Consider the following 26,895-nt stretch of genomic DNA (forward strand, 5'->3'; position numbering starts at 1 on the left):
TCCTCTGTATTTGCTGCTTGTGGTGACTCCTCTGTATTTGCTGCTTGTGGTGACTCCTCTGTATTTGCTCCTTGTGGTGACTCCTCTGTATTTGCTCCTTGTGGTGACTTCTCTGTATTTGCACCTTGTGGTGACTCCTCTGTATTTGCTCCTTGTGGTGACTCCTCTATATTTGCTCCTTGTGGTGACCCCTCTGTATTTGCTCCTTGCGGTTACTCCTCTGTATTTGCTCCTTGTGGTGACCCCTCTGTATTTGCTCCTTGTGGTGACTCCTCTGTATTTGCTCCTTGCGGTGACTCCTCTGTATTTGCTCCTTGTGGTGACTTCTCTGTATTTGCACCTTGTGGTGACTCCTCTGTATTTGCTCCTTGTGGTGACTCCTCTATATTTGCTCCTTGTGGTGACCCCTCTGTATTTGCTCCTTGCGGTTACTCCTCTGTATTTGCTCCTTGTGGTGACCCCTCTGTATTTGCTCCTTGTGGTGACTCCTCTGTATTTGCTCCTTGCGGTGACTCCTCTGTATTTGCCCCTTGTGATGACCCCTCTGTATTTGATCCTTGTGGTGACTCCTCTGTACTTGCTCCTTGTGGTGACCCCTCTGTATTTGCTCCTTGTGGTGACCCCTCTGTATTTGCTCCTTGTGGTGACCCCTCTGGATTTGCTCCTTGTGGTGACCCCTCTGTATTTGCTCCTTGTGGTGACCCCTCTGTACTTGCTCCTTGTGGTGACCCCTCTGTACTTGCTCCTTGTGGTGACTCCTCTGTATTTGCTCCTTGTGGTGACCCCTCTGTATTTGCTCCTTGCGGTGACTCCTCTGTATTTGCACCTTGCGGTGACTCCTCTGTATTTGCTCCTTGTGGTGACTCCTCTGTATTTGCTCCTTGTGGTGACTCCTCTGTATTTGCCCCTTGTGGTGACCCCTCTGTATTTGCTCCTTGTGGTGACCCCTCTGTATTTGCTCCTTGCGGTTACTCCTCTGTATTTGCTCCTTGTGGTGACCCCTCTGTATTTGCTCCTTGTGGTGACTCCTCTGTATTTGCTGCTTGTGGTGACCCCTCTGTATTTGCTCCTTGCGGTGACTCCTCTGTATTTGCACCTTGTGGTGACTCCTCTGTATTTGCTCCTTGTGGTGACTCCTCTGTATTTGCTCCTTGTGGTGACTCCTCTGTATTTGCTCCTTGTGGTGACTCCTCTGTATTTGCTCCTTGTGGTGACTCCTCTGTATTTGCTCCTTGTGGTGACCCCTCTGTATTTGCTCCTTGTGGTGACCCCTCTGTATTTGCCCCTTGTGGTGACTACACTGTATTTGCCCCTTGTGGTGACTCCTCTGTATTTGCCCCTTGTGGTGACTACACTGTATTTGCCCCTTGTGGTGACTCCTCTGTATTTGCCCCTTGTGGTGACTCCTCTGTATTTGCTCCTTGTGGTGACTCCTCTGTATTTGCACCTTGTGGTGACTCCTCTGTATTTGCTCCTTGTGGTGACCCCTCTGTATTTGCTCCTTGTGGTGACTCCTCTGTATTTGCACCTTGTGGTGACCCCTCTGTATTTGCTCCTTGTGGTGACCCCTCTGTATTTGCACCTTGTGGTGACTCCTCTGTATTTGCACCTTGTGGTGACTCCTCTGTATTTGCACCTTGTGGTGACTCCTCTGTATTTGCACCTTGTGGTGACTCCTCTGTATTTGCTCCTTGTGGTGACCCCTCTGTATTTGCTGCTTGTGGTGACTCCTCTGTATTTGCTCCTTGTGGTGACCCCTCTGTATTTGCACCTTGTGGTGATTCCTCTGTATTTGCACCTTGTGGTGATTCCTCTGTATTTGCACCTTGTGGTGACTCCTCTGTATTTGCTCCTTGTGGTGACCCCTCTGTATTTGCACCTTGTGGTGACTCCTCTGTATTTGCCCCTTGTGGTGACTCCTCTGTATTTGCACCTTGTGGTGACTCCTCTGTATTTGCACCTTGTGGTGACTCCTCTGTATTTGCTCCTTGTGGTGACTCCTCTGTATTTGCACCTTGTGGTGACTCCTCTGTATTTGCACCTTGTGGTGACCCCTCTGTATTTGCTCCTTGTGGTGACTCCTCTGTATTTGCTCCTTGTGGTGACTCCTCTGTATTTGCCCCTTGTGGTGACTCCTCTGTATTTGCTCCTTATGGTGACTCCTCTGTATTTGCTCCTTATAGTGACCCCTCTGTATTTGCTCCTTATGGTGACTCCTCTGTATTTGCACCTTGTGGTGACTCCTCTGTATTTGCTCCTTGTGGTGACTCCTCTGTATTTGCACCTTGTGGTGACTCCTCTGTATTTTCTCCTTGTGGTGACTCCTCTGTATTTGCTGCTTGTGGTGACTCCTCTGTATTTGCTCCTTGCGGTGACTCCTCTGTATTTGCTCCTCTTGGTGGCTCCTCTGTATTTGCTCCTTGTGGTGACTCCTCTGTATTTGCTTCTCTTTGTAGTGGACTTAGATCCTGAAGCATGAACGTCCCGGAGAGTGGTCTTCCTTTGGGGGGATGTTGTGAATGAGATTTTCTTCACCAAGGAAAGGATACTGCGATCATTCACCACTGGTGTCTTCTGGGACGTTGAGGCCTTCTTCTTTCCCAGCTCACCAGTGCCCCCTTTTTTTTGCAGAATGATTTGGCCACCTCTCACATTTCTGCTCTCTGATGATTTTCTTCTATTTTAGTCTAATGATGGTCGGTTTCTCTTCCTCTGACCGCATATTGTGGGTTCAAAGCAACAGCTTCCAAATGTAACTGCCGCACCCGGAATCAGCTCCAGACCTTTTACCTGATTAATTGAGGATGATAATGAGAGACTCGCCCATGAAGTCCACTTTATTTTGGTCCCTTGAGAAAAGAGCCAGAATTCCTAAACTTTCCTCCATATTAGGATGTGAGGACCTCCGATTACGGCTGAGTGGGGATATGTTTTGGTAAAAAGCTAAAATACCAAAACCTGTCACCCTCCAGATATTCCTGGCCCGATCTGTATATATATATAGCCGCGTCTGCTCGATATCAATACTTGACATACATTGTTGTGGTTATCATGCTGGTTGTCTTCTCCAACCTCTGACCACCCAGAGTTTTTCTAAGCTACAACCCCCAGCGTGGATCTGTCAGGGCATGATGGGAGTTATTGGTCTGTGATTGTAGTATTAGAGCGCCTTGTGGTGGTCGATGCCCGTGGTCCCAATGCAGTGGAGGTCAGAACAGGCTGCAGTGAGTGTGCACTCCGGGGAGGTGCACTGACACATGGTACCAAACCCTCACCTGGGAGAAATTCTGGCTCTCTATAATCATCCTCTTAAAAGCACAACACTGTTTCCATTACCTGACAGTAAGCAGAGCTCTTCACATTGGAGAAGTCGAAGCATGTGAGTTGTGAGTGTGCGGAGCTGTGTTGCGGGAGCAGTGGGTGATGTCCCCGTCATGGTGGGACTTCCAGCATGCCGGCTTTGTGCGTGGACATATGGCGCACAGGTGGGAATATAGGTGTATTGTTTGTGTATAAATATGTGCAGCGTCGGCGTCGCAGTGTGTTTGTGTGTAACCATATGGCGGCATGCCCGCGCTGCGTCTCCGCCGGGTACACAGCAGCCCATGTATAATTCACCATGCCGGGCCCGCAGCCTCGTCCCACACACATACATATTTCATGACTCCTGGAAGCCGCTGGGAATGGATTGTCTGGCTCGCTGCTCCGTCTGGCTCCTGCTCACTGATTTCCCTCCCCGTCTTCTTTCCTGCATCTGCACCATCCTGTGATCCTCCGGACCGCGGCAATGTCGCCCTGATCCCCGGACGCCACCTTTATAAGTACAGACCCATCGACAGAAGCAAAGGGGACGCCTCAAAGTCATAGACAAGATGTGGGCTGCAAATAAAAGCCTGCGAGACCTTCCCCTTTAAGAGTAGACAATCACTGATCACAGGGAAATCTCAGCTGCCTCTTCTTCACAGACTAACGCAGAACGTGAGGGTTACTGTCACTTTAAGGGGCACTCTTCCCCTGCTGGTTACAGTCACCAGACAGCGATTTACTGAACATTACTATAACACCGAACATCTGCGCAGCCCAATATCCAAGGACCCACCCAATCCCAGGAGCCACACCCCAGAAACAGTACCCCTCACAGGAGACCGACCACAAAAGTCTGGCCAAAGTTGAGGGGGATATTCCTCCCCCAAGCCCCAAACTCCAGAGCTCTGCTGCTGCTGTACAGAACCATTCTCCAAAGCACTGCCCCTATCAACCAGCCCAAATGTTCCCTCTGGACCCTACTATACAGAGACCCCTCTGCTGTCTGTCCCTCCTCCTCTCTGCTGTCTGTACCTCCCCCTCTCTGCTGTCTGTACCTCCCCCCCTCTGCTGTCTGTACCTCCCCTCCTCTGCTGTGTGTACCTCCCCCTCTCTGCTGTCTGTACCTCCCCCCCTCTGCTGTCTGTACTTCCCCCCCTCTGCTGTCTGTACCTCCCCCTCTGCTGTCTGTACCTCCCCCCTCTGCTGTCTGTACCTCCCCCTCTCTGCTGTGTATACCCCCCTCTGCTGTCTGTAGCTCCCTTTCTGCTGTCTGTAGCTCCCCCTCTCTGCTGTCTGTACCTCCCCCTCTGCTGTCTGTAGCTCCCTTTCTGCTGTCTGTAGCTCCCCCTCTGCTGTCTGTACCTCCCCCCTCTGCTGTCTGTACCTCCCCCCTCTGCTGTCTGTACCTCCCCCCTCTGCTGTCTGTACCTCCCCCTCTCTGCTGTGTATACCCCCCTCTGCTGTCTGTAGCTCCCTTTCTGCTGTCTGTAGCTCCCCCTCTGCTGTCTGTACCTCCCCCTCTGCTGTCTGTACCTCCCCCCTCTGCTGTCTGTACCTCCCCCCTCTGCTGTCTGTACCTCCCCCTCTCTGCTGTGTATACCCCCCTCTGCTGTCTGTAGCTCCCTTTCTGCTGTCTGTAGCTCCCCCTCTGCTGTCTGTAGCTCCCTTTCTGCTGTCTGTAGCTCCCCCTCTGCTGTCTGTACCTCCCCCCTCTGCTGTCTGTACCTCCCCCCTCTGCTGTCTGTACCTCCCCCCTCTGCTGTCTGTACCTCCCCCTCTCTGCTGTGTATACCCCCCTCTGCTGTCTGTAGCTCCCTTTCTGCTGTCTGTAGCTCCCCCTCTGCTGTCTGTACCTCCCCCTCTGCTGTCTGTACCTCCCCCCTCTGCTGTCTGTACCTCCCCCCTCTGCTGTCTGTACCTCCCCCTCTCTGCTGTGTATACCCCCCTCTGCTGTCTGTAGCTCCCTTTCTGCTGTCTGTAGCTCCCCCTCTGCTGTCTGTACCTCCCCCCTCTGCTGTCTGTACCTCCCCCTCTCTGCTGTCTGTACCTCCCCCTCTGCTGTGTATACCCCCCCTCTGCTGTCTGTACCTCCCCCTCTGCTGTGTGTACCCCCCCTCTGCTGTGTGTACCCCCCCTCTGCTGTCTGTACCTCCCCCTCTGCTGTGTGTACCCCCCCTCTGCTGTGTGTACCCCCCCTCTCTGCTGTCTGTACCTCCTCCTCTCTGCTGTCTGTACCTCCCCCTCTCTGCTGTCTGTACCTCCCCCTCTCTGCTGTCTGTACCTCCCCCTCTGCTGTCTGTACCTCCCCCTCTGCTGTCTGTACATCCCCCCCTCTGCTGTGTGTACCCCCCCTCTCTGCTGTCTGTACCTCCTCCTCTCTGCTGTCTGTACCTCCCCCTCTCTGCTGTCTGTACCTCCCCCTCTCTGCTGTCTGTACCTCCTCCCTCTGCTGTCTGTACCTCCCCCTCTGCTGTGTGTACCCCCCCCTCTGCTGTCTGTACCTCCCCCTCTGCTATGTGTACTCCCCCCTCTGCTATGTGTACTCCCCCTCTGCTGTGTGTACCCCCCCTCTCTGCTGTCTGTACCTCCTCCTCTCTGCTGTCTGTACCTCCCCCCCTCTGCTGTCTGTACCTCCCCCCCTCTGCTGTCTGTACCTCCCCCCCTCTGCTGTCTGTACCTCCCCCTCTGCTGTGTGTACCCCCCCTCTCTGCTGTCTGTACCTCCTCCTCTCTGCTGTCTGTACCTCCCCCTCTCTGCTGTCTGTACCTCCCCCTCTCTGCTGTTTGTACCTCCCCCTCTGCTGTCTGTACCTCCCCCTCTCTGCTGTCTGTACCTCCCCCTCTCTGCTGTCTGTACCTCCCCCTCTGCTGTGTGTACCCCCCCTCTCTGCTGTCTGTACCTCCCCCTCTCTGCTGTTTTACCTCCCCTTCTCTGCTGTCTGTATTTCCCCCTCTCTGCTGTCTGTACCTCCCCTCCTCTGCTGTCTGTACCTCCCCCTCTCTACTGTCTGTACATCCCCCCTCTGCTGTCTGTACCTCCCCTCCTCTGCTGTCTGTACCTCCCCTCCTCTGCTGTCTGTACCTCCCCCCCTCTGCTGTCTGTACCTCCCCCCTCTGCTGTCTGTACCTCCCCCCTCTGCTGTCTGTACCTCCCCCCCTCTGCTGTCTGTACCTCCCCCTCTGATGTCTGTAGCTCCCCCCCCTCTGCTGTCTGTACCTCTCCCTCTCTGCTGTCTATAGCTCCCCCTCTGCTGTCTGTAGCTCCCCCTCTCTGCTGTCTGTAGCTCCCCCTCTCTGCTGTCTGTACCTCCCCCTCTGCTGTCTGTAGCTCCCTTTCTGCTGTCTGTAGCTCCCCCTCTCTGCTGTCTGTACCTCCCCCTCTCTGCTGTCTGTACCTCCCCCTCTCTGCTGTCTGTACCTCCCCCTCTGCTGTCTGTAGCTCCCCCTCTGCTGTCTGTACCTCCCCCCTCTGCTGTCTGTACCTCCCCCTCTGCTGTGTATACCCCCCTCTGCTGTCTGTAGCTCCCTTTCTGCTGTCTGTAGCTCCCCCTCTGCTGTCTGTACCTCCCCCTCTGCTGTCTGTACCTCCCCCCTCTGCTGTCTGTACCTCCCCCCTCTGCTGTCTGTACCTCCCCCTCTCTGCTGTGTATACCCCCCTCTGCTGTCTGTAGCTCCCTTTCTGCTGTCTGTAGCTCCCCCTCTGCTGTCTGTACCTCCCCCCTCTGCTGTCTGTACCTCCCCCTCTCTGCTGTCTGTACCTCCCCCTCTGCTGTGTATACCCCCCCTCTGCTGTCTGTACCTCCCCCTCTGCTGTGTGTACCCCCCCTCTGCTGTGTGTACCCCCCCTCTGCTGTCTGTACCTCCCCCTCTGCTGTGTGTACCCCCCCTCTGCTGTGTGTACCCCCCCTCTCTGCTGTCTGTACCTCCTCCTCTCTGCTGTCTGTACCTCCCCCTCTCTGCTGTCTGTACCTCCCCCTCTCTGCTGTCTGTACCTCCCCCTCTGCTGTCTGTACCTCCCCCTCTGCTGTCTGTACATCCCCCCCTCTGCTGTGTGTACCCCCCCCTCTCTGCTGTCTGTACCTCCTCCTCTCTGCTGTCTGTACCTCCCCCTCTCTGCTGTCTGTACCTCCCCCTCTCTGCTGTCTGTACCTCCTCCCTCTGCTGTCTGTACCTCCCCCTCTGCTGTGTGTACCCCCCCTCTGCTGTCTGTACCTCCCCCTCTGCTATGTGTACTCCCCCCTCTGCTATGTGTACTCCCCCTCTGCTGTGTGTACCCCCCCTCTCTGCTGTCTGTACCTCCTCCTCTCTGCTGTCTGTACCTCCCCCCCTCTGCTGTCTGTACCTCCCCCCCTCTGCTGTCTGTACCTCCCCCCCTCTGCTGTCTGTACCTCCCCCTCTGCTGTGTGTACCCCCCCTCTCTGCTGTCTGTACCTCCTCCTCTCTGCTGTCTGTACCTCCCCCTCTCTGCTGTCTGTACCTCCCCCTCTCTGCTGTTTGTACCTCCCCCTCTGCTGTCTGTACCTCCCCCTCTCTGCTGTCTGTACCTCCCCCTCTCTGCTGTCTGTACCTCCCCCTCTCTGCTGTTTGTACCTCCCCCCTCTGCTGTCTGTACCTCCCCCTCTGCTGTGTGTACCCCCCCTCTGCTGTCTGTACCTCCCCCTCTGCTATGTGTACCCCCCCTCTGCTGAGTGTACCCCCCCTCTCTGCTGTCTGTACCTCCCCCCCTCTGCTGTCTGTACCTCCCCCCCTCTGCTGTCTGTACCCCCCCTCTCTGCTGTCTGTACCTCCTCCTCTCTGCTGTCTGTACCTCCCCCCCTCTGCTGTCTGTACCTCCCCCCCTCTGCTGTCTGTACCCCCCCTCTCTGCTGTCTGTACCTCCCCCTCTCTGCTGTCTGTGCCTCCCCCCTTTTACCTCCTACCTGAGTGCAGATTGTGATGTGAGTGGAGTGGTGAGTGCAGATTGCGCTGTAAGTGAAGTGGTGAGTGCAGATTGTGCTGTAAGTGAAGTAGTGAGTGCAGATTGCGCTGTAAGTGAAGTGGTGAGTGCAGATTGCGCTGTAAGTGAAGTAGTGAGTGCAGATTGCGCTGTAAGTGAAGTGGTGAGTGCAGATTGCGCTGTGAGTGCAGATTGCACTGTAAGTGAAGTGGTGAGTGCAGATTGCGCTGTGAGTGCAGATTGCACTGTAAGTGAAGTGGTGAGTGCAGATTGCGCTGTGAGTGCAGATTGCACTGTAAGTGAAGTGGTGAGTGCAGATTGCGCTGTGAGTGCAGATTGCACTGTAAGTGAAGTGGTGAGTGCAGATTGCGCTGTGACTGCAGATTGCGCTGTGAGTGCAGTGGTGACTGCAGATTGCGCTGTGAGTGCACTGCATCTCCTTCCTCGGATCCGCTGCTTCTGCTGCAGAGATAAATGAAGTGAGGCCGGTCTCTGCGGCTGTAATGGAGACCGCACACAGAGTTATGGATCTGCGGTTCCAGCAGGTGATGGGGGAGGGGAGACGGCTCTTAATAATGGATACCGTTCTGCATCTGCTTCTTAAGTGCTGCGGCCGCTTCCTGTAATGAAGGAATTGTCCTTAAAGGGATAGCGCAATTTCCTAGATAGTCATATATTCTGTATCCTAGTGAAGCGCTGAGTCTTCCCTACCACAGTTGAGGAAGACTGAGAGCCGCTGGTGACCCTGAGAGCTGCTCTTGACCCTGAGAGGCGCCTGTCCTCCGGTGACGCTGAGAGGCGCCTGTCCTCCGGTGACGCTGAGAGGCGCCTGTCCTCCGGTGACCCTGAGAGGCGCCTGTCCTCCGGTGACCCTGAGAGGCGCCTGTCCTCCGGTGACCCTGAGAGGTGCCTGTCCTCCGGTGACCCTGAGAGGCGCCTGTCCTCCGGTGACCCTGAGAGGTGCCTGTCCTCCGGTGACCCTGAGAGGCGCCTGTCCTCCGGTGACCCTGAGAGGCGCCTGTCCTCCGGTGACGCTGAGAGGCGCCTGTCCTCCGGTGACCCTGAGAGGCGCCTGTCCTCCGGTGACCCTGAGAGGCGCCTGTCCTCCGGTGACCCTGAGAGGTGCCTGTCCTCCGGTGACCCTGAGAGGCGCCTGTCCTCCGGTGACCCTGAGAGCCGCCTGTACCCCGGTGACCCTGAGAGCCACCTGTGACTCTGAGAGGCTCCTGTGCCCCTGAGAGGCACCTGTACGCTTTGGGGACCACCACTGGGCCTCTTCTCCTGCCTGCGCCTATTGATACCCCCTACTTATATAACTGTGTATATGGCTGATATAACCAGCCTGGATATGACTCGTGGTCAGACATGTATATCGCTGGCTGGATATGGACCGGTACCAGTGGAGAGCACCTGGTTCTGTATGGCGCGCTGTGAAGGGTCCGCGGCCCCCCGTAATCTCCCCTCATTGCAGATCTCTTTTCTATCTTAGGTTTTTCTTGAAGTTTTTCCTAAAATGCAACCAGAACTGTCTGAAGAACGCGGGGAACCCCCGGGACATGCGGAGATTTCAGGTGAGACCCCTCAGTGCTGTGTGGTGGAGGGGTGGGGGGATGGAGAAGGGGGTGGGAAAGGGTTTTATGTTCTAGTAAACCTTAGACACCATAACCACCATCATCCCTACAATCCTCCCCTCCGCGTTGTCTCCACTCCCGAAACCTCAACGGTTCATTGCAGCACCGAAGAGAATAAGTTATGGGGGTCGCCCGGATGGGTACACACAGAGGGGGAATGTGATGACAGGAGGGGGGTGTACTGTAATATGGACAGTCCCGGGTGGGTACACACAGAGGGGGAATGTGATACCAGGAGTAGGGGTGTATTGTAATATGGACAGTCCCGGGTGGGTCCACACAGAGAGGGAATGTGATACCAGGAGGGGATGTACTGTAATATGGACAGTCCTGGATGGGTCCACGCAGAGAGGGAATGTGATACAAGGAGGGGGGTGTACTGTATATGGACAGTCCTGGATGGGTCCACGCAGAGGGAGAATGTGATACCAGGTGGGGGGTGTACTGTATATGGACAGTCCCGGATGGGTCCATGCAGAGAGGGAATGTGATACCAGGAGGGGGGTGTACTGTATATGGACAGTCCCGGATGGGCTCACGCAGAGAGGGAATGTGATACCAGGAGGGGGGTGTACTGTAATAGGGACAGTCCCGGATGGGTCCACGTAGAGGTGGAATGTGATACCAGGAGGGGGATGTACTGTATATGGACAGTCCTGGATGGGCCCACGCAGAGAGGGAATGTGATACCAGGAGGGGGGTGTACTGTAATAGGGACAGTTCCGGATGGGTCCACGCAGAGGTGGAATGTGATACCAGGAGGGGGGTGTACTGTATATGGACAGTCCCAGATGGGTCCATGCAGAGAGGGAATGTGATACCAGGAGGGGGGTGTACTGTATATGGACAGTCCCGGATGGGCTCACGCAGAGAGGGAATGTGATACCAGGAGGGGGGTGTACTGTAATAGGGACAGTCCCGGATGGGTCCACGTAGAGGTGGAATGTGATACCAGGAGGGGGATGTACTGTATATGGACAGTCCTGGATGGGCCCACGCAGAGAGGGAATGTGATACCAGGAGGGGGGTGTACTGTAATAGGGACAGTTCCGGATGGGTCCACGCAGAGGTGGAATGTGATACCAGGAGGGGGATATACTGTATATGGACAGTCCTGGATGGGCCCACGCAGAGAGGGAATGTGATACCAGGAAGGGGGTGTACTGTAATATGGACTGTCCCGGATGGGTCCACGCAGAGAGGACATTTGATACCAGAAGGGGGGTGTTCTGTATATTGAAAGTCCTGGATGGGCCCACGGAGAGAGGGAATGTGATACCAGGAGGGGGTGTACTGTAATATGGACAGTCCTGGATGGGCCCACGCAGAGGGGGAATGTGATACCAGGAGGGGGGGTGTACTGTAATAGGGACAGTCCCGGATGGGTCCACACAGAGGGACAATGTGATACCAGGAGGGGGGTGTTCTGTATATGGACAGTCCTGGATGGGTCCACGCAGAGAAGGAATTTTGATACCAGGAGGGCGGTGTACTGTAATATAGACAGTCTTGGATGGTTCCACGCAGAGGGGGAATGTGATACCAGGAGGGGGGGTGTACTGTATATGGACAGACCTGGATGGGCCCACGCAGAGAGGGAATGGAATACCAGGAGGGGGGGTGTAATGTAATATGGACAGTCCTGGATGGGCCCACGCAGAGAGGGAATGTGATACCAGGAGGGGGGGTGTACTGTATATGGACAGTCCCGGATGGGTCCACGCAGAGGGACAATGTGATACCAGGAGGGGGGTGTACCGTATATGAACAGTCCTGGATGGGCCCACACAGAGGGGGAATGTGATACAAGGAGGGGGGTGTACTGTAATATGGACAGTCCTGGATGGGTCCACCCAGAGAGGGAATGTGATACCAGGAGGGGGGTGTACTGTAATATGGACAGTCCTGGATGGGTCCACGCAGAGGGGGAATGTGATACCAGGAGGGGGGGATGTACTGTATATAGACAGTCCTGGATTGGTCCACGCAGAGGGGGAATGTGATACCAGGAGGGGGGTGTACTGTAATATGGACAGTCCTGGATGGGTCCACACAGAGAGGGAATGTGATACCAGGAGGGCGGTGTACTGTAATAGGGACAGTCCCGGATGGGTCCACGCAGAGAGGGAATGTGATACCAGGAGGGGGGCTGTACTGTATATGGACAGTCCTGGATGGGCCCACGCAGAGAGGGAATGTGATATCAGGAGGGGGGTGTACTGTAATAGGGACAGTCCCGGATGGATCCACGCAGAGAGGGAATGTGATATCAGGAGGGGGGTGTACTGTAATAGGGACAATCCCGGATGGGTCCACGCAGAGAGGGAATGTGATACCAAGAGGAGGGTGTACTGTAATAGGGACAGTCTCGGATGGGTCCACACAGAGAGGGAATGTGATACCAGGAGGGGGTGTACTGTATATGAACAGTCCTGGATGGGCCCACGCAGAGAGGGAATGTGATACCAGGAGGGGGGTGTACTGTAATAGGGACAGTCCCGGATGGATCCACGCAGAGAGGGAATGTGATACCAGGAGGGGGGTGTACTGTAATAGGGACAGTCCCGGATGGGTTCACGCAGAGAGGGAATGTGATACCAGGAGGGGGTTGTACTGTGTATGGACAGTACTGGATGGGTCCACGCAGAGAGGGAATGTGATACCAGGAGGGGGTGTACTGTATATGAACAGTCCTGGATGGGCCCACGCAGAGAGGGAATGTGATACCAGGAGGGGGTGTACTGTAATAGGGACAGTCCCGGATGGGTCCACGCAGAGAGGGAATGTGATACCAGGAGGAGGGTGTACTGTATATGAACCATCCTGGATGGGTCCACACAGAGGGGGAATGTGATACCAGGAGGGGGGGTGTACTGTAATAGGGACAGTCCCGGATGGGTCCATGCAGGGAGGGAATTTGATACCAGGAGGGGGGTGTACTGTATATGGAAAGTCCTGGATGGGCCCACGCAGAGAGGGAATGTGATACCAGGAGGAGGGTGTACTGTAATATGGACAGTCCCGGATGGGCCCACGCAGAGGGGGAATGTGATACCAGGAGGGGGGGTGTACTGTAATAGGGACAGTCCTGGATGGGTCAACACAGAGGGACAATGTGATACCAGGAGGGGGGTGTACTGTATATGGACAGACCTGGATGGGCCCACGCAGAGAGGGAATGGGATACCAGGAGGGGGGGTGTAATGTAATAGGGACAGTCCCGGATGGGTCCACGCGGAGAGGGAATGTGATACCAGGAGGGGGGTGTACTGTAATATGGACAGTCCCGGATGGGTCCTCGCAGAGAGGGAATGTGATAATAGGAGGGGGGTGTACTGTGTATGGACAGTCCTGGATGGGTCCACGCAGAGAGGGAATGTGATACCAGGAGGGGGTGTACTGTATATGAACAGTCCTGGATGGGCCCACGCAGAGAAGGAATGTGATACCAGGAGGGGGAGTGTACTGTATATGGACAGTCCTGGATGGGCCCACGCAGAGAGGGAATGTGATACCAGGAGGGGGGGTGTACTGTATATGGACAGTCCCGGATGGGTCCACGCAAAGGAACAATGTGATACCAGGAGGGGGTGTACTGTAATATGGACAGTCCTGCATGGGTCCACGCAGAGGGGGAATGTGATACCAGGAGGGGGGGATGTACTGTATATAGACAGTCCTGGATGGGTCCACGCAGAGGGGGAATGTGATACCAGGAGGGGGGTGTACTGTAATATGGACAGTCCTGGATGGGTCCACACAGAGAGGGAATGTGATACCAGGAGGGCGGTGTACTGTAATAGGGACAGTCCCGGATGGGTCCACGCAGAGAGGGAATGTGATACCAGGAGGGGGCTGTACTGTATATGGACAGTCCTGGATGGGCCCACGCAGAGAGGGAATGTGATATCAGGAGGGGGGTGTACTGTATATAGGGACAGTCCCGGATGGATCCACGCAGAGAGGGAATGTGATATCAGGAGGGGGGTGTACTGTAATAGGGACAATCCCGGATGGGTCCACGCAGAGAGGGAATGTGATACCAAGAGGGGGGTGTACTGTAATAGGGACAGTCTCGGATGGGTCCACGCAGAGAGGGAATGTGATACCAGGAGGGGGGGTGTACTGTAATAGTGACAGTCCCGGATGGATCCACGCAGAGAGGGAATGTGATACCAGGAGGGGGGTGTACTGTAATAGGGACAGTCCCGGATGGGTCCACGCAGAGAGGGAATGTGATACCAGGAGGGGGGTGTACTGTGTATGGACAGTACTGGATGGGTCCACGCAGAGAGGGAATGTGATACCAGGAGGGGGTGTACTGTATATGAACAGTCCTGGATGGGCCCACGCAGAGAGGGAATGTGATACCAGGAGGGGGGTGTACTGTAATATGGACAGTCCTGGATGGGCCCACGCAGAGGGGGAATGTGATACCAGGAGGGGGGGTGTACTGTAATAGGGACAGTCCCAGATGGGTCCACACAGAGGGACAATGTGATACCAGGAGGGGGGTGTACTGTATATGGACAGTCCTGAATGGGCCCACACAGAGGGGGAATGTGATACCAGGAGGGGGGTGTACTGTAATATGGACAGTCCTGGATGGGTCCACGCAGAGGGGGAATGTGATACCAGGAGGGCGGTGTACTGTAATAGGGACAGTCCCGGATGGGTCCACGCAGAGAAGGAATGTGATACCAGGAGGGGGGTGTACTGTATATGAACAGTACCGGATGGGCCGACGCAGAGAGGGAATGTGATATCAGGAGGGGGGTGTACTGTAATAGGGACAGTCCCGGATGGATCCACGCAGAGAGGGAATGTGATACCAGGAGGGGGGCTGTACTGTATATGGACAGTCCTGGATGGGCCCACGCAGAGAGGGAATGTGATATCAGGAGGGGGGTGTACTGTAATAGGGACAGTCCCGGATGGGTCCACGCAGAGAGGGAATGTGATACCAAGAGGGGGGTGTACTGTAATAGGGACAGTCTCGGATGGGTCCACGCAGAGAGGGAATGTGATACCAGGAGGAGGTGTACTGTATATGAACAGTATTGGATGGGCCCACGCAGAGAGGGAATGTGATACCAGGAGGGGGGGTTTACTGTTTATGGACAGTCCTGAATGGGTCCACGCAGAGAGGGAATGTGATACCAGGAGGGGGTGTACTGTATATGAACAGTCCTGGATGGGCCCACGCAGAGAGGGAATGTGATACCAGGAGGGGGTGTACCGTAATAGTGACAGTCCTGGATGGGTCCACACAGAGGGACAATGTGATACCAGGAGGGGGGGGGGTGTACTGTATATGGACAGTCCTGGATGGGCCCACACAGAGGGGAAATGTGATACCAGGAGGGGGGTGTACTGTAATATGGACAGTCCTGGATGGGTCCACGCAGAGAGGGAGTGTGATACCAGGAGGGGGGTGTACTGTAATATGGACAGTCCTGGATGGGTCCACGCAGAGGGGAAATGTGATACCAGGAGGGGGGTGTACTGTAATATAAACAGTCCTGGATGGGTCCACACAGAGAGGTAATGTGATACCAGGAGGGCGGTGTACTGTAATAGGGACAGTCCCGGATGGGTCCACACAGAGCGGGAATGTGATACCAGGAGGGGGGTGTTCTGTATATGGACAGTCCCGGATAGGTCCACGCAGAAGGGGAATGTGATACCAGGAGGGGGTGTACTGTATATGAACAGTCCTGGATGGGTCCACGCAGAGAGGGAATGTGATACCAGGAGGGGGGTGTACCGTAATAGGGACAGTCCCGGATGGGTCCACACAGAGGGACAATGTGATACCAGGAGGGGGGGGGGGGTGTACTGTATATGGACAGTCCTGGATGGGCCCACACAGAGGGGGAATGTGATACCAGGAGGGGGGTGTACTGTAATATGGACAGTCCTGGATGGGTCCACGCACAGAGGGAATGTGATACCAGGAGGGGGGTGTACTGTAATATGGACAGTACTGGATGGGTCCACGCAGAGGGGGAATGTGATACCAGGAGGGGGGTGTACTGTAATATAGACAGTCCTGGATGGGTCCACACAGAGAGGTAATGTGATACCAGGAGGGCGGTGTACTGTAATAGGGATAGTCCCGGATGGGTCCACGCAGAGAAGGAATGTGATACGAGGAGGGGGGTGTACTGTATATGAACAGTATCGGATGGGTCCACACAGAGGGGGAATGTGATACCAGGAGGGGGGGTGTACTGTAATAGGGACAGTCCCGGATGGATCCACGCAGAGAGGGAATGTGATACCAGGAGGGGGGTGTACTGTAATAGGGACAGTCCCGGATGGGTCCACGCAGAGAAGGAATGTGATACCAGGAGGGGGGTGTACTGTATATGAACAGTACCGGATGGGTCCACACAGAGGGGGAATGTGATACCAGGAGGGGGGTGTACTGTATATGGACAGTCCCGGATGGGTCCACACAGAGGGGGAATGTGATACCAGGAGGGGGGTGTACTGTATATGGACAGTCCTGGATGGGTCCACGCAGAGGGGGAATGTGATACCAGGAGGGGGGTGTACTGTATATGGACAGTCCTGGATGGGTCCACGCAGAGAGGGAATGTGATACCAGGAGGGGGGTGTACTGTATATGCACAGTCCTGGATGGGTCCACGCAGAGAGGGAATGTGATACCAGGAGGGGGGTGTACTGTATATGAACAGTCCTGGATGGGTCCACGCAGAGAGGGAATGTGATACCAGGAGGGGGTGTACTGTATATGGACAGTCCTGGATGGGTCCACTCAGGGGGGAATGTGATACCAGGAGGGGGTGTGTACTGTATAGACAGTCCTGGATGGGTCCACGCAGGGGGGAATGTGATACCAGGAGGGGGTGTACTGTATGGACAGTCCTGGATGGGTCCACGCAGGGGGGGGAATGTGATACCAGGAGTGGGTGTACTGTATATGGACAGTCGCGGATGGGTACACACAGAGAGGGAATGGGATACCAGGAGGGGGTGTACTGTGTATGGACAGTCCTGGATGGGTCCACACGTGCACCATCCGCCATGATTTACACTGCAGGCTGTGTGCAGAGGTGAGCGTATCCCCCTCCCCTGTAAACACCGCTGATACCACGTTATCACTGTCAGATTCCCTGTGTGGTGCTGGAAGGGTTAAGTCCCGGGGCGCTGGATGTGGCAGGATCTGCAGCTCTTTCCTCACAGCGGGGGCTCGTCTGCTCATTAGGGGGCTTCTTAAAGAGCTGATAATTATGACATGTAACGTGATTAGCTCCCACTTCATTTACATTCCTGCAGAAGCTGGAGCGCTGCTCTGCAGGTCTGATACCGCGGGTCACCGGTGTGATGGTGCCTGGAGAACGCGGTACCGAACCTCGAGACATACGAGACCGGGCGCTGAGCCCAGATATACACCTGGCTCTGTACCGAGAGACATATGACACCGGGTGCTGAGCCCAGATATACACCTGGCTGTGTACCCTGAGACATACGACACCGGCCGCTGAGCCCAGATATACACCCGGCTGTGTACCCAGACACATACGAGACCGGGCGCTGAGCCCAGATATACACCCGGCTGTGTACCCTGAGACATACGACACCGGCCGCTGAGCCCAGATATACACCCGCCCCTGTACCCAGACACATACGAGACCGGGCGCTGAGCCCAGATATACACCCGGCTGTGTACCCTGAGACATACGACACCGGCCGCTGAGCCCAGATATACACCCGCCCCTGTACCCAGACACATACGAGACCGGGCGCTGAGCCCAGATATACACCCGGCTGTGTACCCTGAGACATACGACACCGGCCGCTGAGCCCAGATATACACCCGCCCCTGTACCCAGACACATACGAGACCGGGCGCTGAGCCCAGATATACACCCGGCTGTGTACCCTGAGACATACGACACCGGCCGCTGAGCCCAGATATACACCCGCCCCTGTACCCAGACACATACGAGACCGGGCGCTGAGCCCAGATATACACCCGTCCCTGTACCCAGACACATACGAGACCGGGCGCTGAGCCCAGATATACACCCGCCCCTGTACCCAGACACATACGAGACCGGGCGCTGAGCCCAGATATACACCCGCCCCTGTACCCAGACACATACGAGACCGGGCGCTGAGCCCAGATATACACCCGCCCCTGTACCCAGACACATACGAGACCGGGAGCTGAGCCCAGATATACACCCGGCTGTGTACCCTGAGACATACGACACCGGCCGCTGAGCCCAGATATACACCCGGCTTTGTACCGAGAGACATATGACACCGGGTGCTGAGCCCAGATATACACCCGGCTGTGTACCCAGACACATACGAGACCGGGCGCTGAGCCCAGATATACACCCGGCTCTGTACCGAGAGACATACAACACCGGGTGCTGAGCCCAGATATACACCCGGCTGTGTACCCCGAGACATACGAGACCGGGTGCTGAGCCCAGATACAGTGGTGTGAAAAAGTGTTTGCCCTTTTCCTGACACCAGGTACACTTTAACAAAGCTGGGTCCTGCAGCTAGGGCGAGGGATTTTGGACACCGCCTGCACTCACATGCAGCTGACTCCTGCACCCCCCAGCCAGCCCTAAACGGGTTATTTCACGCCGTTGGCGAACAGGATACCTAATGCCCTCACAAAGCCCCGAGATCGCCCTCACTAGTGAGAAGGCCGACGAGGAACACTAGTCCCACCCCTGCACTAAAGCCATAAGAATGTAAGGAAGACAAATAGAGGAATACACAAAGGATAAACTCCAACTTCTTGGCTGCAGTCACACACCAGGACTGCAGCCTGCACCACAACAGACAGAGTCAAACAGCTCCTTCCACCTCCAGGCCAAGGTACAGACTGAGGATTGTACAGGAAGATGTGGCCATATATAGGGGATGGGAGTGGTCACCAATCTGATGCGCCTGGTGGAAGGAATCCGAAGCTGCAGCCAAGGAAATCTGACATTAACCCTTGACACACCCAGAGTCTCCACACAAGTCTCCAAACAACGGATGACTTCTGTGACACATTATGGTCAGCCAGCCACTCCTGGGAAGGTTCACTTTTCCACTTTGTCTCCATTAATGGATCTCACTGTGGCTCATTGGATCCCAAAGCTTTAGAAATAGCTTGATAACATTTTCCAGACTGATAGATCTCAGTTACTTTGTATGTAAATTGTTCCTGAATTTCTTTTAATGATGTCTAGCTTTTGAGGATCTTTTGGCCTACTTCACTTTGTCAGGCAGGTCCTATTTAAGTGATTTCTTGATTGAGAACAGGTGTGGCAGTAATCGGGCCGGTGTGCGACTGGGGGATATAGATTTCTGTTTCCAAAAGATGTGATAAAGCACAGGTAATTTATGCTTTAAGGGGGCAATTACTTTTTCACACAGTGTCCTGTAGGTTTGGATTTATTTTTTCCCTTAATAGTAAAGACCTTCATTTATAATCTGCATCTTGAGTTACTTGCGATATCTTTCTATAATATATACATTTGTTTGGTGATCGGAAACATTTAAGTGTGACATACCTGCAAAAGAATAAGAAATCAAAAAGGGGGCAAACACTTTTTCACACCACTGAATACATCGGGGTCTGAGGGGGGCCGTAGGTTATAAACCAGGAGTGTGAGTGGCTGTAGGTTATACACCGGGGTGTGAGTGGCCGTAGGTTATACACCGGGGTGTGAGTGGCCGTAGGTTATACACCGGGGTTGTGAGGGGCCGTAGGTTATACACCGGGGTGTGAGTGGCCGTAGGTTATACACCGGGGTTGTGAGGGGCCGTAGGTTATACACCGGGGGTGTGAGTGGCCGTAGGTTATACACCGGGGGTGTGAGGGGGCCGTAGGTTATACACCGGGGTGTGATGGGACGTAGGTTATACACCAGTGGTATAAGGGGCCGTAGGTTATACACCGGGGGTGTGAGGGACCATAGGTTATACACCGGGGGGTGAGGGGCCGTAGGTTTTACACCGGGGGTGTGAGGGGCCGTAGGTTATACACCAGGGGTGTGAGGGGCCGTAGGTTATACACCGGGGTGTGATGGGACGTAGGTTATACACCAGTGGTGTGAGGGGCCGTAGGTTATACACCGGGGGTGTGAGGGGCCGTAGGTTATACGCCTGGGGTGTGAGAGGCTGTAGGTTATACACGGGGAGTGTGAGGGGCCATAGGTTATACACCGGGGGTGAGGGGCCGGAGGTTATACACCGGGGGTGAGGGGCCGGAGGTTATACACCGGGGGGTGAGGGGCCAGAGGTTATACAGTGTATATTTCTGTGCAGCTTCTTTTCCCCCCTGAAGACCCCTCACACTTTCATCCCTTTGTGTCGCAGGTCGTGGTCTCCACTACGGTGAACGTGGATGGACATGTCCTCGCGGTGTCAGATAACATGTTTGTACATAATAACTCTAAGCATGGACGTCGCGCGAGGAGACTGGACCCGTCAGAAGGTCTGTATACTCTGCGTATCCTTACTGGGTGATAATTAAAGGGGCGGTTTAGACAACGGCTCCTGCACGTGCGCCCCCTGACCAATCGGCTGTGCTCCCAGGTCGTTGTTTGGGGTCAGGATTACAGGGATGGGAGTAGTGGTGGGAATAACTGGACGATTGTCAGCAGCACTTGTTAGGCTCTTACTAATGACACTTCACGTCTGTCCGTAGCGGCCACTCCCTGTATCAAGGCCGTCAGTCCCAGTGAGGGCTGGACCACCGGCGGGGCCACCGTCATCCTCATCGGGGACCATTTCTTTGACGGCCTGCAGGTCGTGTTTGGCACCATGCTGGTGTGGAGTGAGGTGAGTGATGGCACCAGCTTGTCTTATATCACACGTTCTCCGGGGTCCGGCTGCTCAGGCCTGGTCTTGTATCACATACACTCGGGGGTCTCGGCTTCTCACAGGCTGACTGTTCCTCTGTCCTCTCCACAGCTCATTACCCCTCATGCTATCAGAGTACAGACGCCCCCCAGACACATCCCCGGAGTGGTGGAGGTCACCCTGTCCTACAAGTCCAAGCACTTCTGTAAAGGCGCCCCCGGCCGATTCGTCTACACAGGTGAGAAACGCTGCGATGTCCAATATGTCCCACATACCGTCCTGGACAAGAGTCAGGAGACGGCGCTCATCCAGGTGCCCACATTGTGCCTCTGCAGTGGTTTCTGCTCTTTTAGTCACTCGTTTCTATGCTTACTGATGGAAAATTCTAAATATTCCATAACTTGTTATATTTTATTGACAAATACATGAAGTTCCTGCACAGACTGAGATTTGGGTAGTTTTCGGCTGTGGACTCAAAATACCCCCACACATTGTGAGTGAGCCCCTCCACGGATGAGAAGCCCGAACACATTGTGAGTGACCCCCTCCATGGATGAGAAGCCCCCACACATTGTGAGTGACTTCCTCCATGGATGAGAAGCCTCCACATATTGTGAGTGACCCCTCCATTGATGAGAAGCCCCCACACATTGTGAGTGACCCCTCCATGGATTAGAAGACTCCACATATTGTGAGTGATCCCCCTCCATGGATGAGAAGCCCCCACACATTGTGAGTGACCCCTCCATTGATGAGAAGCCCCCACACATTGTGAGTGACCCCCTCCATGGATGAGAAGCCTCCACACATTGTGAGTGACCCCTCCATGGATGAGAAGCCCCCACACATTGTGAGTGACCCCTCCATTGATGAGAAGCCCCCACACATTGTGAGTGACCCCCTCCATGGATGAGAAGCCTCCACATATTGTGAGTGACCCCTCCATTGATGAGAAGCCCCCACACATTGTGAGTGACCCCTCCATGGATGAGAAGACTCCACATATTGTGAGTGACCCCCTCCATGGATGAGAAGCCCCCACACATTGTGAGTGACCCCCTCCATGGATGAGAAGCTCCCACACATTGTGAGTGACCTCGTCTGTGAGCAATTGACCACGGAATAAAGACTATTGGACCAATGGATGTAGAATGGACTTTTTCGAGCATGGAGTGAAGGTTACATCTATCTTATTGTTGTGTTTGAATAGAGATTCCCTTGCTTTCAGTTTAAGATGCTCTCTCTTGACTGAGTGTCTCAGGGGACTCCGTTAAGCCATTGTCCTCCCTGTAACAGAGTGTCAACCCCAGGGTGTCTCCATGGACTCTAATATAATCAAGCCTGCAATAAGATTCATTGTTCTGCACCTGGTGGGGATGGTGCATCCTTGTTCCTCTCTGTAGGGGGCTTCCCCAATAAACACCTTTTCAGACTGGGCTTCTGGAACCTTCCGCATACTTTGAGCTACCTGTAGAAGATGTTTATAGGGGTGGGAGCACTGCTTTTAATTGGATAACATGAATCCTGTTAGTTTGGGTGTGGTGGAGATCAAGCGCTACCTGATAGGTGACTTCCCCGTTTTGTTTACTATGGTGTGCTATGGTGTAGGAACCCTCCCACTTGGATTGCAACTTTTCATGGCAAATGCGATTTAGTACCATGAGCTGCTGGGCCACTCTAAACTCCTGAGGCTGGCTGCCCCTATTATAGTAGGTTGCCCTTGTACATCCTCTAAGTTAAGCCGAGAGAGCCACCCAAGGTGTATCTGGACAAGCCAGGACGTCACAGGTACTGCAACAACACACCCCACACCCCGGTTAGGCACATCAGTCACACACATCCTTGTTGCCTCCCTCCAGGGGCTGATGTCCACACCTGGTGCGGAGGAGCCAGGTGGTTGGCCCCACCCACTGAGGAGTTCACAGTCCTGGAGGCGGGAAAGGACGGGAGAGTAGTTAGGGAGAGTGAAGTGGAAGGAGTAAGTGGTAGGAGAGGAGCAGTCTGACCGTGTCCGGGTATATGGCCCGGGCACATACAGCAAGGTTGGCAGACGGTGGTGACCGTCTGCAGGAGGGGCCGATCGACGCGGAACCGTAGGACCGGGGACAGGCGGTGGCCCGCCGGTACCGAACCGGGGAGCGAAGAGAAGCCAGCACCATCTGGCAGGGCCTACGGACCCCGACCAGGCTTGGAGTCGTCGTAAAACCGGTCAAATCCGTTAGCGACGGGAATCTCATTTCCCAGCAGCAAAGACCCGATTGAAGGCAACCGCTCAACCGTGAAGGGAAATACAGTCACCGCCAAGGCTACAGTTCCCAGGGCCAGAGCCTGCGGGCAAAAGGGGCTCCCTCGGCATCTATCCACGCTAGGGAGCGGGTTACCGGTGGGAAGCCATCGGGGCCGAAAACACACTACAGGTGCAGGGAAAGCCAGTCACCGCCAACCTACCGGGAGTGACCACCGCAGCTGTCTGCGGAACCTGTCCATCCAGCCGTTTGTTTTACCAAGACTCCGTATACGTTATTGGCTGAGTGAGTACCACCGTGCCGTCTGGCACCGCGCTGCCCCCGCGACCCTGCACCTCACCCAAACCCTGCCATCCACTTTCCAGTTACCATCACCGGGCCCCGGGACCACCAAAACCCCCTACCCACGGAGGGGAGAGAAACATCTCGGCTGCTCCCTGTCATCGCTCTCGGGATCCCCGTCCAGAGCAGCGGTGGTCTCCCAACCTCACCACAAACCGTGGGTGGCGTCACGGACAGACTACCCAAACCCCAAAAACTATGCCCTTTTCACTCACGGGCGAGGAGCGCCGCTCGAGTCCCCGGATCCGGCCCACCGCTCGAGCCACCGAGCAGCAGCAGCAGCGCCGGACCCAAGCGTTAGCGAGAGCGCAGCGGCGGCCTCCTCCCCGCCCGCGACATATCCTCTCTCGCAACCACCTCATGTAGCGGAGCACTGGTACCCCCCCAGAAGCAGACCGGTCTTCCCAGTGTTCTCGCACCATGTCCAGCAGGCCCCAAGGCTGCCGGCTATAAAAGGGTTGCAATGTGGAAAAACTGGTAGAAGCCTGCGGCACCTCTCTGTGGACAAACAGGAGCTAGGGCAGAGCTTCTTCACAGTCCCCCCTCCACGTAGGCACAGATCAACCATTTTAAGGTCCCAGTTAACCGCTCGCATGTACACTCGTGTGTGGGTGGTATGCGGAGGGGAACAGTGCTCGGACTCCGGCCCGGCTCCACAGGGCACGCAATATCTCCCCATGAATTGCATTTCCTTATCTAATACAACCTCCTTGAAGAAACTCACCTGGATAAATATCTCCATTAATGTGTGGGCTGCCCTTTTTGTTCCTCTGTTTCTTTTATTCCTTGGAAAGCTACCACATGAGGGTAGCTGGTGGCAAAATCCACAACCATTCATATGTATGTCTTCCCTGAGCGACAGGGTCGGGCAGGGGTCCTATCATATCCACCACCATCCGTTGAAAAGGTTCTGCTATTAAAGACATGGCTTCTAGGCCTCTCATTTCTTGGACGATGTTACACGAGCTTATAAATTTGATTTTAAGGACACTCCGGGTCAGAAGAACCTACTCAGATGCCTGCATTGTCTCCCTCTCACATGTCCCTCTAATGGACCTTCATGGGCTAAGGACAGGATCTCCCTTCTGTATTTCTCCAGCACCACCAATTGCTTGGTATCCTGTCCCACTGTGTAACGTGCAACTGATACATCAATCCACTTTTGCCATGTAATGCGGACCCCCTCTTCCTGTGACTTTTCTTTGGCCTCACACCCCCAGTGATGGGTCTCCCTGTATCTTCTGCCTGATGTCCTCTACCTCCCTCAGATCACGTTCCTTCACGGTAACAGACATTGTATTTTGTGCAATCCTCACCACCGGTGGAGGGGGGTAGTTGTCATCTTGAGATGGCTCTGATCCCTCTACCGTTTCAGTGCTCATATCATGTTATGTTCTCGAGGCCCTTCCTGCACACATTGGACTAGGGTTCCCCTGGTTTGCATTACACAACCCTGTTTTTGACTGTTGATCCTCGTTTTGTTCGACCTTCATTGCAATATTTGGTAGATTGGTGAGGTTATGGTACTGAGGAGAGGATTTGGGCACCAGCATCAGATATCCATGCTGAGCATCTGGATAGGATATTGCATCATCTTCATCCTGAGAGACCGGGTCCTGAAGGTTCATAGGGCCCTCTTAGAGGGAGAGGTACTGTCACATGAAGATTTTCAGAAACTTCGCTGACTGTCATGGGTGGCGTCGGGTTCTGTTCAGACGACAGATTCTGCCCTATAACATCCCTGGTGTCTGGGATGAGCGCAGGCAGAATTTATGGCGACCTGCTGAGTGTTAATTGAGGCAGGCAAGCAAAAGTAAATCTATGTTAGTTTGCTTGTTAGTCTCCTTTGATCACATGTTATGGGGAGCCAATCACATCTGCTCTCTTCCTACATATGCTGGATGGATCCTTCCACCTATGTCAGCTATAGTTTATCTTAGTCACCTTCTCAGATCAACTATGGTGAGATACCTGTTGCTGTGTGCTGTTGTGGAGTTAACCCTTCTTGCCTTTTTGTTGCTACCCTCCAGCTCTTGCTTTACTCCTGAATGTCTCTTTGTGTATTCCTGTGTGCAGTGTGTCAGAGTTTTGTTTTTTCCTGGTCTGTCCTTATCTGTTTATCATTTCACTCTGGGCCCCGTCCGTCCCTGGGATAAGGGCGGTATTACAGTACAATTTCTCAGGAGTATAGTAATGCACGGGTCTCCGGTGTCTCCACCATTTGCAGTAATTTGGAGGTGAGGGATAGCCTAGGGTCAAGAGAAATGGTTCCAGCTGACCGTTTTAGTCAATGTTTCTTCGTTTGGAACCCGCATTGTCTTCTGCCACAGCAAACTGAAGGCAAATAAATGTTAAACTTCTTTATTCTTTACGTTATGAAACAAACTGCTCATGACCATTTCTGCTGGGACAAACAACGCGTTTCAGAAGTCCAGCATCCTTAGCCATATTATAGCCTAGAGTCCACAGCGTAAGGGACAACATCAGAGCCCTCGATTTCCCAAAATAACATCATTACAAATACTGCCCCCTATGTACAAGAATATAACCCCTATAATACTGCCCCTATGTACAAGAATATAACCCCTATAATACTGCTCCTATGTACAAGAATATAACTACTATAATACTGCCCCTATGTACAAGAATATAACTACAATAATACTGCTCCTATGTACAATAATATAACTACTATAATACTGCCCCTATGTACAAGAATATAACTACTATAATACTGCCCCTATGTACAAGAATATAACTACTATAATACTGCCCCTTATGTACAAGAATATAACTGCTATAATACTGCCCCTATGTACAAGAATATAACCCCTATAATACTGCTCCTATGTACAAGAATATAACTACTATAATACTGCCCCTATGTACAAGAATATAACTACTATAATACTGCCCCCTATGTACAATAATATAACTACTATAATACTTACTGCCCCTATGTACAAGAATATAACTACTATAATACTGCCCCCTATGTACAAGAATATAACTACTATAATACTGCCCCTATGTACAAGAATATAACTACTATAATACTGCCCCCTATGTACAAGAATATAACTACTATAATACTGCCCCTATGTACAAGAATATAACTACTATAATACTGCCCCTATGTACAAGAATATAACTACTATAATACTGCCCCTATGTACAAGAATATAACTACTATAATACTGCTCCTATGTGCAAGAATATAACTACTATAATACTGCTCCTATGTACAAGAATATAACTACTATAATACTGCTCCTATGTACAAGAATATAACTACTATCATACTGTCCCTATATACAAGAATATAACTACTATTATACTGTCCCTATATACAAGACTATAACTACTATAATACTGCCCCTATGTACAAGAATATAACTACTATAATACTCCCCCTATGTACAAGAATATAACTACTATAATACTGCCCCTATGTACAAGAATATAACTACTATAATACTGCCCCAATGTACAAGAATATAACTACTATAATACTGTTCCTATGTGCAAGAATATAACTACTATAATACTGCTCCTATGTACAAGAATATAACTACTATAATACTGCC

At 53.5% G+C, this 26,895-nt stretch overlaps 1 protein-coding gene across 1 annotated transcript in view; it reads left to right on the forward strand.

Moving 5' to 3' along the window:
• LOC142303855 (transcription factor COE3-like) overlaps positions 1-26,895 on the forward strand; it is a 122,977-nt gene that overhangs the window by 63,331 nt on the left and 32,751 nt on the right. Inside the window, exons 7-10 of the mRNA XM_075345658.1 lie at positions 9,731-9,812; positions 20,235-20,352; positions 20,566-20,699; positions 20,832-20,958. Of these exons, the coding sequence (XP_075201773.1) occupies positions 9,731-9,812; positions 20,235-20,352; positions 20,566-20,699; positions 20,832-20,958 (461 nt within the window). The remainder of the gene's footprint in view (positions 1-9,730; positions 9,813-20,234; positions 20,353-20,565; positions 20,700-20,831; positions 20,959-26,895) is intronic.

The sequence above is a fragment of the Anomaloglossus baeobatrachus genome, chromosome 1 (genome assembly GCF_048569485.1).
Source record: "Anomaloglossus baeobatrachus isolate aAnoBae1 chromosome 1, aAnoBae1.hap1, whole genome shotgun sequence".
Lineage (NCBI taxonomy): Eukaryota > Metazoa > Chordata > Amphibia > Anura > Aromobatidae > Anomaloglossus > Anomaloglossus baeobatrachus.